Genomic DNA, 12,931 nt, shown 5'->3' with positions numbered 1-12,931 from the left:
GAAATGAATACATAAGCGAGTCACTGGCCGGACAGATAAACACAAGTGATGAGTCTTCTTGTTCGCCTGAAGACTTGCGTCCATTTCCTCGCCACTCTTATGAGGCGCTCCCCCTAGTGGCCCGTCAAGTCATTGCTCACTACAAATATCGCAATATTTGCGTAGGCGTATCGATAATCTATCATGAGACAAAGTATCGATGATTTATCACAATATCGTCGCACTCCTATTTCGTACCTGTGGTGAAGTACATGATCAAAACTACAAACGACAACAAAAGTAAGCTACTTTTCAAAAGTGTGCCAGATTTGTGTGAGCGGCACAGATTTAGCCTCCAGTAAACGGTGACTAAAAGTATTTTCATGGCAAGTGTGGTTTAAAAATAGTAGCGTAGCCTTTGCGGTAGCCATGATGAGAATAGACGCAGACGGGGGTTGTGTTGCTATTTCAAAAAAAAAAAAAGAATGGCCGCATGACGGGCTGGAAAAAAAAAAAAAAAGTGTCAGCAAAGTGGCAAATGAAATGACTTGCAATGTCGCAAACAGAAAGAAAGAAAAAAACAAAACATCATATTCAAGATCTCTTCAAACATTTTAAAACAAAGTCATTTCATTTATGATCATTTCATGAAGAAAAGAAAAGAAAAAATGCACTCAGCTGTCACCAACGTCTTACAAATGCAATTATGTCACTTCATATCATTGAGTAAAAGAAAGCAGCCATATTACTATTTAACATTTCTTTCCACTTTTATGTTAACAAGGGTATGATAACAAAAAAAAGAAATAAATTATTGTACATTTAGAACAATATAAAATTTGCGATTAATCGCCAGTTAACTATTGAATGATTAATTCTGATTACAAAAAATTAAATCGCCTGACACCCCCCCAAAAATGTATAAATACGTTCTATTTTAAATATTATCAGTGTCCCAAAGACTCTCAGAAAATGACAATTTAGTTTCTTTAGTTTCTGTAATGCATTTAAAAAAACAAAAATGTCATCCATTCGAGATTCACTTGGAAACACTTGCAGGTGTTTCCAGTTAATTAATTAGACTATTCAAGTGATTAGTTGAACAGCATAGTAGAATATTTTTTCATGATATTCTAATATTTTCCGATATTTGAGTTTTGTTGAAGCTGTAAGCCATCATCAGCAATATTCAAATAATAAAAGGCTTGCAATATTTCAGTTGATTTGTCATGAATTGTAATGAATGTATGACATTTGTTTTTGTTTTTAATTGCATTACATAAAAGAAAGGACTTTATCACGATATTCTCATTTTCTCAGACAGTCCTCGATATACTCTTTTGTTTTATGCTAGAGCATACAGAAGGCTTTGATGCAGCTTCTGATATGAAGAGGTGGCTTTAAGCAATAGTAGTTAAAAATAAACCGATCGTTTCCACCGATCTCATCTCTCTCCTCAGAGGTCTGAAATAAGAATATCGTATTTTTATTTGAGGGAAATACTTTAATGTGCAGTTAAAAGCAATTGTTTGCATTATTTCCCAGATATCGTTTTTCCGATAAAACAAAAATGGTGCTTGAGCTGGCACGAGCGCTCCTCGTCTTGCTCGTGCGAACGAATGACAAGCGACGAGCGCTCGACTCGTTTGGCGGCTCAACTCGTGCTTTCCTCCTTCCTCAACCTGTTAGTCATCAGACTATTTTTAGCCCGCAACACGTTATTAACGCAAATTATTGACAACCGTCGTTTCGTTTGGAAAAAAATCAAAAGCAATTTTCCTGAGAAAATGAAGCGCTGGATTCTGTGCGCGCGTTGTTGATTGTTTTGTCAATCGGCGTTGAAATAAATGAAGATTCGTCTTCAGAAGTGCTCATCCAAATGCGGAAGATGATTGACGCGGCGACCGTGAAGTCAATCTTCAATTTAGTTTTGGTCAGGACGGCGCGTCGGGCGGTTAAGCGCGTCCGCCTCGCACTCGTCAGGTTTGTGGTTTCAATCTTGGCTCGCGGAGAATTTGCGTGTCCTCGGGGTGCTTCACGCCTTCGCGACGTGGACGCCGCTCAATCCGTGTTTGTTACCTTTTTGTCTTTGCTACATACGCGCGTGTTTTTCCAGATTTAGCAACCGTTGTGGGGAACGACTTGGACCTGTGGGGACATTTTGGTGGTCCCCACAAGTTCAGACCTCTTTTTGTCATGTTAGCTCAGGGGCTGCATGGAAGAAAATATATTCCCAAGTGGTCCGCATCGCTAAATTAACGGTATATAACTTCAAAACAATTACCGTCATTTATACGCAGATTTTTGTGGCATTATGGAGCTCAACTGTAATCGTGTTGTTCCGAAAAATAACACGAATGCAAATGTAACGCGGCAACATTTTGCCGTTATACGTTCCGGACGTGTTAAATCGACCCGTTTTGCATATATAGTGTTCCCAGAATGCATTGCGTGGCGCACTTAATGACGTTATAAGGATGTTATGTTATGTTATGTTGGTCTGTTATGTAAAAAACGTAAAATAAAAAATAAGAATTCATCAAACCGTAACTTTAAGTTGTGTGCGCAATAATCACATCCAGGACGAGTTGTGAAATTACATATTTGATGTGTTTTGATTGTGGCTGGCTGATTAATTAGTCTGACATTCCAATGTATTTATTTATTTTTTTTAACTTTACACAATAATCTCGCGGGCCGGATTAAACCCCTTTTTTTGGGCCTGATCCGGCCCGCGGGCTGCATGTTTGACACCCCTGTTTTAGAGTTTAGCATTGAATTGGTTTCTGGTTGAGGTTAGGTTAAGGAAGAGGGCAAGAGGGTCAGGGATGGGCAATCTTGGTCCTCAAGGGCCGGAGTCCTGCAGGCTTTGGATGTTTCCCCTCTCCAACACAGCTGATGTCCGAGCAGCTCATCAGCGAGCGCTGCATAAGACTGATAACGATCCCGTCGATTGGAATCGGCTTGCGTTGGAAGTGGGAAGCCTCCAAAAGCTGCAGGACTCAGGCCCTCGAGGACCCAGATTGCCCAACCTTGGGCTAGGCAATCATTTTTTGACGGTTGAGGTTAGGGAAAGGTCAAGGGGAAGTCCCCACAATGATACAAAGACAAACGTGTGTGCGTGTGTAGCGCGGAACCTTGACTTGCTCCCCGCAGATCCAATTTGCCGCTGACACGTCGCGTCTTTGAAATGAGATGGATGGTGAAGGCCCGAGGCGCGTCGGCGTCCGTTTTCCTCCGCTGTCCTGATTGAGCTTTCATTGACTTTTCACTTTACAACGCGCACGCAAACGTGACCTACACAATACACTCTCGTTTCCATTTTTATTTTATTGATTTATTTTTTTGGTGCCAAGACGAGTTGGTGGTGCGCCTTCGTCAGCTTCGGTATCTTGATGTCAACATGAACCGCATGAGGAAGACGACTACTTAAATAATAATAATAATAAAAAAAAACTTGCAATTTTACCAGCGAACGTTTTGATCCGTTCGTGAGTTTTGCCGTCGTTTGAGGACTTTTTGCACTGCTTGATGTTCTCTTAACAGTCGGACGTGCATTTAAAAGTTTGGAGAAGGTCAAATTATGTTCACCTGTAAAGTTTAAATCGTTTAATTTAGGCTCTTCTCTATTTAAAAAAAAAAAAAAAAAAAGTGTCTATCACTTGAGAAAATGAATCACCTTCCTCAAACGGCTCGAACTGCCGAGCCCATTTGAAGCATGTTGCTGAGCAAAACAGCAGCACCTACAAAGCACATAGTTTGTCAGATCTGAGCGCCCAAACCGCTTCCGGCCACGACTGTAATCCAAATGAAATCAACGTCCTCGTATTCAGTGCAAAGCCTCAGCGGTCACCATGACGACCGTCACGTGACGCAAACTCGTGTCAATCACGCGTGTGACGCAGTCGTCAGGTTTCAACATTGCGCTGCGTGAGGACGGGAGTCCATCAAGACTGATGATGATGATGGATACACGCAGCAGCCATTACAGACGTTTATTCTGTCTGTCGTGACTGCGTCGGAGCAGGCTGAGCGAGCCTTCGCAAAATTTTTGCGTCTGACTGTGAGGGTGGAAAACAAAACCCGCGTACAAGCGAGTGGGAGTATTGAAACAAACGTCGGTGCTGGCTAAGGCTGACTAATGGACGGGCGCATTTACATCCTCCCACCATCACTGTCTGAACATATATTAACACAAAAGGACACTCGCGGCACATCACATTGCGACTACAATCCATCATTTCGCACTTGACAAAAACAAATCATAATGTGCATTTTTGGACACTGTCAACTATATTTAAAGAGACTAGCTAGATAGTTAGATAGCTTGATAGCAGGCTAGCTAAATTGATAGCTTGATAGCAGGCTAGCTAAATTGATAGCTTGATAGCAGGCTAGCTAAATTGATAGCTTGATAGCAGGCTAGCTTTATAGATATCTGTTCACAGGATAGAAAAATTGTTCCAAATCACCCGTCTCGTACGCACGGTTGCAATCGGTTTGGTAGCAATTGAACAAAATCTGTCTGAATAGTTGTAGTAAACCACTGGAAATTGTCAAATGAAGCCCAAAATGGCTTCTTGAAAGCAAAGTGATACATTTCCAGTGGCTTCTTCAGACTTGTTTGAAAGTTTCTTGGGGATGCTCAAATCTCAAAGTTGATATTCAAAATGAAAAATGGCTTTACAGGCTGGATTTTGAAAAAAAAAAAAAAAAAAAAAAAAAACTGATCCCATTTCTGGGGCTTTTGTCTACCATATAATGAAGAGCATATCTAATATGCTCTACATGCTTTTCATCAACTATATATTGTGTGCATAATCCTCCTCAGGAAAATCAAAATAAATAAACTGTGCTAAAAATATGACCTTGGTTGAGGTAAACATCCCATTAAATCACCAATTATGAATGTTGGATGTTGTAGGAAGTGTCAAGGGGGAAACAGATTGACTTTTACCGCCTATTTTTAGCCCAAAATATAAAATGGGACCAAATCAGGGTCACGCAGTGGCTTGAACCAAAAAGAGCAGCAAGCAAAAAAAAAATGTCGGTCGGTCACGTCGACACAGGCTGCAAAGCAAGCGTGAGTTCTTTTATTGCCGCCCGTTTAAAGTCCGAGTGCATGAAAACAAAATGAACAGTTACACAACACTTGATTTATTCATCAGCAGCGCAACGTGATCCGCCGAACGTGTTGACGTGGGCCGTGACACCGTTTGGAACGGACCATCGGTGACGCCATGTTGGCTCCATTGCGGTCGTGCTGGGAAAGAAAATGAGCAAGTGGAGCAACGATCACATTTTCTCATTCGGACTCGTGCACGTTTTACTAATATGACATTTTCAGTGGAATAACGCTAATGTGTCTTCTCACCTTAATTGTGGTTGAAAGCATCAAGACTCGAGAGTCCATCAGCGCATGAAAGCCCCCCAAAAATCATTTTTGTTGGATGTCCTTGCCATTAAAAACAAACTGCCGCTTGTCAAGCATGAAATGAACCATCTGACACTGGCGACTGCAGATTCACATTCAATCTTGACGTTTTCACAATGTACAAAGATCAAACCAAGTTCAAAACGGAAACAACAAATAAGAAAGCTAAAGAAGCTAAGCTAAAGGAATGCTCAACAAAGACCGTCTAAAGGTTGCACTTAATGTATCATATGGCACATTGTATTGATAGACCGATATCTTTTTTTTTTTTTAATTTCCAATGCAGATACCGATTATTAGTAGTCAAGGACACCGATAACTGATATTTCAAGCAAATATTCATTTTCAGTCAAAGAGAAAATGTTATCAAAATTTTAAAAATGTATTTTTTTTTTTCATTGAATTGACAACTTTGTTTCAAAATTGTAACAAAAATTGCAGGGAGCTTCCAGAGTCATCAGCATGTGTTGCGCTAAATTAAAAACGAAGCAAGTAAACTTCTGGCGATTGTTTTCCAAAATTTCAACATCATTTCTGAATTGTATGCGAAGGGTTCATAAAAAGGTTTCAAAAGGTCTTCACAGACAGTAAAAATTGTACAAGTATGTTGGAAATAGTTTTATAAAAAGTAAAAACTGTCAACATCTCAAAAATATATTGATTAAAACCATTAAGTTTTGCTACATTCGCAAGCATTCACCAGCTTTATCGGATGTCAGATCAGTAAAAAGGCCGACAAATATCGGCACAGATATTCGGCCCAGCCGATTAATCGGTCTATGCCTTTCGTTGCGTCATCACCCATGAAAGCGGAAGTAACTTGTTGCCAACCAAAGTGACAAATATGCTACTACATATATTCACTTTTGTTATCAAAACAGTTTTTGGGGCTCACTGGGATTGCAAACGATACAAATTGTCGCGTCTATTAAAACAAAGAGTAAAAATTCGAAGTGGTACGATTCTGTCATCTGACATCATAAACTAGAAATCACAAGCTGCTCACAAGCAAAATGGAAGAGAAACAAAAACACAAAACAAGTGCGAGGAATTTCTTGATTTGGGTCACGATGCAAACAAAACAACAAACATGTTTTTTCCATCTTATCTTCCACATCAGCGAAGGCGCATGCGAGCTCATGAAAAGAACGACAAACAAATGTGGGTAAATGATCCCAGGAAAAAAAAAAAAAAAAAAAAGCCAGCAGAGATGCAACGGAGGTCAACAAAACAATGAAGTCGCATCTCCGCTGACCAATTTGACCATCAAGCGACGAGGCCATGTGAGTCAGAGAGAGACAAAAGCTAACAAAGACGCAAGCGTCCCCACTTTGTGACTTTGTGACTTTGTCCTGAAAAGGTGTCGAGCGCTTCGTCTCAGGAAGGACCACGACATCGTTCAGCTCAGATGCCACTCGACTTCAAATGACAAAAATCGCTTATTTTGAAAATTAGGGACCAACCGATTATCGGCGGCATTTTGACCAATATCGGTATCGGCCCTCTCACCAATCTGAAGGCCGATAAAGCTGCGATCTCACTGAGCGGCGAATGCTTGCGAACGGAGCGAAATTTATTTTCATTTTCAACAGATTCAGACACACTTTCCACTTTATTTAAAAAATGATGCTGATGCTGGGACTTCCTACACTTTTTTTTTTTTTTGATTTAAAAAAAATTTAAAATAAAGAGATGTTGAAATTTTGGAAAATCTTACAGTAGAAAATCTTAGAGAACTATTTAATTGATTATTTAACTTAACACATGTTGATTTTTTTTTTTTTTTTTACAAAGCTACCAAAATAGTTTAAAAGTTTTTTTTTTTCAAACTCAAATTGGAATTTTTTTTTTTTGAAAATTTTCAAAAAAATATTTCAAAAAATCAAATTTGAATTTTCAAATTTGGAAATTTTCTTATTCAAAGCTATCAATATAGTTTAAAATTACGTTTTTTTTCAAAAATTAAAAACAATTTTTTCTTTTTTTTTTCAAATTTGAAATTTTTCTTGTTCAAATATAGTTTAAAATTAAAATAAGTTTTTTTTCCTTAAATTAAAAAACAATCTTTTTCAAATGTTTTTATTTTTTTACAAATTTGAAATTTCTTGTTCAAAACTGTCAACATAGTTTGAAATTAAGAGGTTTTTTCTTTTTTTTCCCCAAAATTATTTTTTTCTTGTTTCGCAGCCGCTGATGAATAAGTTTGAAATTCCATTGTGAAGTCTTGATGTGTTTTTTGCTAGCGCGAAAATCGGCTGCCTGAATGGTGTCGGATGGCGTCCGTCCGTCCGTCCGTCTGTCAAAAACGTTCCACCTCCGCCGCGCTCTTCATCCCGCGACGGCACAGGAAACGGCGAATGCGCGTGACCCTGGAGTTGGCTGCCATAGCAACGGACGACGTGACTCAGCCGAGCCGGTCGCACTCGCGCGCTCTTATTGACGTTTTGCAGCCGCGTTCGTCTGTAAGCAAGCAAACGAAAGCCTCAAAAGGAACTTTTCAGGCTTTCGTTTGGAAAAGCTTCCAAAATTGGGAATTTGAGGAGGAGCATTAGCAGGATTGTGCTCGCTCATGATTTTATTTTTTATGTTTTATTTTTTATTTTTTTTTTGTAAAATCAATTGATTGGAAATCAAACAAACAATGTTGTTAAACCTGTAAAAACGCGTGTGTGTGCGTGCGTGCGTGCGTGTGTGTGTGTGGGCCCCACAATGTAGCAAAGACAAAGACTCTCGTGCGCACGCACGCACATGAAGAAAACAAACAAACAAGCAAGCGAGCGAGGCTGGCGTGCTCGTTCGTCTCCGGGTAGGTGAGTCGGATAATCCCATGAATCGCCCGCCGCCGATTGGCTGACAGCCGATACACTCAGGGAAGGCGTGGGAGGAGGGAGCGGCGGCGGCGGCGGCGGCGGCGCTATTATTATTACGTAACCCTGGCAGATGGGGGTGATGGCGGGATGGAGAGTTTTGTGATGCGCAAAGAGGAAGTGAGAGGAGGCCAAGGAATGAAGAGCTTGAGGAAAAAAAAAAAAAAAGTGACATTTTGAGTTTTTGGTGCGTGTCCCGTTGCATTTTCCACCTCTGATTGTGTTGTGAGAATGAATCCAGGAAACGACACGATCGCTTTCACTTCCTGTCACGTATCCCGATTACGACGATATCTCTGCTTGTCATCAGGACGCTTCTTTGCATTCATTTTTATTCTTTTTTTTTTTTTTTTTTTTCAACCGTTCTCTGCAGTTGTGAGGCTTCTGTATGCTCTAGCATAAAAAACAAAAAAAACGTCTAAATATGTCTTTGGGACCCTTGAAATGAAATGTCTTTCTCCATTTTTGTGAGCAATTGCGTGCGAATGAGCTCAAGCTCGTCTCTGCGCCTCCAAACTGCCACGCCGGTTTCCAGTCTGCGCTTCTTGCAAGACTTGCATCAACTGGTCTGTGGCGGGAAAAAAAAACCCAACTCATGACTCATGTATTTTCTCGACCGTAACTCTCGTCAGTGAACACCTGAATCGTGACGAGATCCAGTCAATGAGTCATCCGATGATCGGGACAGCCAGTTTTATTTTCGATTTCTGATTTAAAGTCACGGTGAGCCGATCCCGGACGACTTTTGGCAGATTGCACTTTGGACTTGCTCGCCGGAGGGCAGTTGGAGTGCGGCGTTAAGAAACAAAACAAAACAAAACAACCTGCCGATTAATGAATAGCATCTTTGCCTTCCAACGCAACGCGATGTTCCTGCTCATGAACTAAGTGGCCGATTGTTCCACCTCGTGGTTAACTTGACACGCTTGCGCAAGGAGCAGCTGGCGCTCTTCATCCACTCATCCGTTTACTTGACACTACTTGCATGTCGTCATATTCTTGGCGAGGCGATCGGCAATCGGCGACTGGCGGCTTCCAGCACGGGTGTCCAAACGTGTTTCATTTGAGGGCCACATCCAGAAAATCGGAAGGACGCAAAGAGAAATCGTCTTTAGTCCGAAAAATTGGACAAAGAATTTGTTTGTGCTTTTGCATATTTAGAAAAATGATGCAGTATATAAACCGATTTATTTGTAATATGGCAGTAGGGATATTATCGTTTTGGATTATTTCCATTTTTTTTTTTTTTTAATTCAGTTAGTTTGAACTCATTCACTCCCTGCAGCCATTTTCACATTGCGCAATCCCGTTCGCTGCCGGCTGTTTTACTGGATTTGGACAAATTTTGCAAGGCCCACAGAATATTCTGTTCAATTGCTATCAAAACATGGAACCTATCAAAAGAAAGATTCAAGTCTCTTTTTTTCATCAGGGAAAAAAAAAAAAAAAAGTATGTTTCTATCTGTTTTTGTTTTGCAGCAATTAGCATGAGAAGAGAGAAAAGTTTCATCAGTTTTCACAAATTATTCAAAATTGTAAGTCATTGAGCTTTTTTTCAACATGGCTCTGATTGATCTCCTTTGCTCTGCTGCCACCTGCTGGCCGTTTGTGTAATAACTACCTGAGAGGCTGCATCAAAGCCTTCTGTATGCTCTAGCATTAAAAAACCAAACAAAAACGTATAAATGCGTCTTTTGGACACTTAAATACAAAATATTTACACGTTATTGGGAGTAAATGAGTTAAGAACTTTCTTCCAGAAGCAATTAATTTCGTGAGTAGAGGTACCAGTGAGTGTAAATTGAAGCAGGAATCGTTGTCAATCCAAATTTCTGTTGAATCAAGAATCGTTCTCTGAATGGAAAATTGATTCTGAATTGGATTGTGAATATTCTGAGTTTTTGTTTTTTTGTCATCAAAGACGAGCTCCATATGAGCCCGGCAGCACGTTTGCCAAATTGTCACATTTCCGTACTCTGGTCGTTTTTTGTTTGTTTTTCTCAAATTCTCTGGTCCGCTTTTCAGCTCGACGGGTCGAAGCGGAGGCGAGCCGAGCGCCTGCCAGGCCAAAGCCAGCGGGCAGCCGTCCCACAAGGTGTGTCTGGTGTGTTCGGACGAAGCGTCGGGATGCCACTACGGCGTCGTCACGTGCGGCAGCTGCAAAGTTTTCTTCAAGAGGGCCGTGGAAGGTTTGTGTGCAACTCAAAACTTTAGCAAAACGGGCTTTCTTCCATCCAGGAAATTGACTGCTTCAACCGGCAGCATTCATTGATTGACTGATTGATTGATTGATCGCGACTGAACCGACTCGAGTCGAGTCGTTGGCTCGGAGGGCGAAGGGGCGTGGCGGCAGACATGCTAACTATTTAGCGGGATATTCGCGGCACCTTTTGAGCATCCCAAACACTTTTTTTTGAAATGCGACAAACTTCACAAATAAGTGCAAAAGTCAACAATTATGATGGAAGAAGAACATTGCAGATTTTATAGTAGGTGGCGTACTTGCACTGATGGGAATATATGACTGGATAGGCAATCGATTTTTGAGGTGGCGAGGCCGCCATATTGCTCCTCCCCAGTAAAGTTTCTCAGCATTCCGTCCTTTACATTTACAGGATCCAAACTGCAGGATTTACGCCCTTCTAACATGATTACACATAAACGAGAGGACTTCAGACATTTTGCAACTTGCCTTAATTAAATACATGCATAAACTAGAAAACTAGATTTCTGTAGAAATTGCGTGGGAATGCTAAGAACGGAATGCTAAGATTTGAATGCTTTTGAAATCGGGATGCACGATAATGGTATTTTCAACCGATACCGATAAAGTAGAGCAGAGCTTGCTGATGATCTGAAATCGGAATGAGCTGTGGGAAACCTCCAAAAAAAAATGCAGGACTCTTGACAATTATCGCAATGTGTTTTCTTTCTTTTTTTTTTCTTTTTTTTTATGTCTTGCACTTTAAATTGAAGGGTTGGACTTTTTTTTTTTTTTTTAGTTTTCCATCCAAATGTGACATCATTATTATTATTTTTGTTGTTTTTCTCCCCCCCCCCCTCACCTCTGGTCAAACAACCACCTGCCGTCTCCATTTTCCGGCGAAGGATGGCGAGCGCGACAAAAGAGCGACGGTAAATAAACGCAACTCTGGTCGTGGTGGCGATGATGATGATTATGATGACGACGATGACGATGATGATGATGACGACGATGATGATGATGATGATGATGATGATGATGATGACGATGATGATGACGATGACGATGACGATGATGATGATGATGATGACGATGATGATGACGATGATGATGACGATGACGATGACGATGACGATGATGATGATGATGATGACGATGACGATGACGATGACGATGACGATGATGATGATGATGATGATGACCTTCCGTACGCTTGCTCCATCACATGATTCATCTCTTGTGGAGTCATAATGACTGACGGGCTGGAAATCTTTGACTGTCTCACCATTTGATTCGATTCAGAATCAATTTTCGATTCAAAATGATTTGATTGACAAATGATTTCTGCTTCAGTTTCCAGATATGCACAACATTGTTATGATCGATTCCAGTCTGCTTTGCAAGACAAAATGACAAATAGAGACATGAAAGTGTTTTTTTTTTTTTTTTTTTTTAAACATTTATTCATTTTGTATTTTAAGTGCCTTTTTCCACAAAAAACAGCATGTGGGCTACAACTGCCTTTTCCCCCTTCTTCTTCATTTCTAATTTAATTCAAATAGATTTTTGGATTCGATTAATAACTGAGAATCTCGATTCTTTTATGACTGGATTTTTTTGGCACACCCCGACTGTTTATGCAATTCTAACTTGGACCTGCTGTGAAGTCTCGTCTACTTTGTGTCACCAAATTGTCAGCTTGTCGAGGAATTGGATTGGAATTGGAAATTGAAAAAAACAAAAGAAAATAAATTGAAAAAATTTTGAAAAATAGAAAATTGGAAAAAAGACAATCAAAAATGCCGATGCACTGACGGCACTTGCACGTCTCTGACAATTTTCTGCTTGCTGTGTTTTGTTTTTGTTTGTTTTTTTGTTCATCATTGGTCCGCTTGTCGGCCGATTTGATTCTTTTGCCAGTTTGGAGCATTTTTGCAGGCAATTTTTTTCGCGGTCGCCGGCAGGTGCGTTGACTGTAAACGGACTCGTTTGTGAATTTCACCGTTGATGGAAATCGGCGAATGTTTTCCACGCGTTGAAAATGGAGACGGCGCGTCCGTCTTCCTCCGACTTTGAAACTTGCGTGTGCGATTGTTGTCGTGTTGACGCACGAAGTTGAAGTCCACGTCGGAGCTTCGACACTTTTTCTTTTTTTTTTTGCCGTTGACTTGCTAATAACGTCGTCTTGTTTTTTTATGTTGTCCGACCACAGGCCAGCACAACTACCTTTGCGCCGGGAGGAACGATTGCATCATCGATAAGATCCGCCGCAAAAACTGCCCGGCCTGCCGCTTCCGCAAATGCCTTCAAGCTGGAATGAATTTGGAAGGTCAAACTTTTTTTCTTTCATTTCAATCTTAATTACTGTCCTTCACAATAACATTTCATGATCACTCCAGCAACATTCATAACATGTGGAGCAATTTCACTCCAAATGTGTATTTTCGC

General features: G+C 40.5%; 1 protein-coding gene across 3 annotated transcripts in view; it reads left to right on the top strand.

Annotated features, from left to right (window-relative positions):
• LOC144005942 (glucocorticoid receptor-like) overlaps window positions 1-12,931 on the top strand; it is a 31,435-nt gene that overhangs the window by 12,843 nt on the left and 5,661 nt on the right. For 2 of the 3 annotated variants that reach the window (XM_077504453.1, XM_077504451.1), the window contains exons 3-5: window positions 10,306-10,469; window positions 11,389-11,415; window positions 12,696-12,812. In XM_077504453.1, the coding sequence (XP_077360579.1) occupies window positions 10,306-10,469; window positions 11,389-11,415; window positions 12,696-12,812 (308 nt within the window). The remainder of the gene's footprint in view (window positions 1-10,305; window positions 10,470-11,388; window positions 11,416-12,695; window positions 12,813-12,931) is intronic. The other variant, XM_077504454.1, reaches the window with a different exon arrangement.

The sequence above is a fragment of the Festucalex cinctus genome, chromosome 18 (genome assembly GCF_051991245.1).
Source record: "Festucalex cinctus isolate MCC-2025b chromosome 18, RoL_Fcin_1.0, whole genome shotgun sequence".
Lineage (NCBI taxonomy): Eukaryota > Metazoa > Chordata > Actinopteri > Syngnathiformes > Syngnathidae > Festucalex > Festucalex cinctus.
Note: the sequence above shows the minus strand (reverse complement) of the source record. Positions and strands in the feature narration are given on the sequence as shown.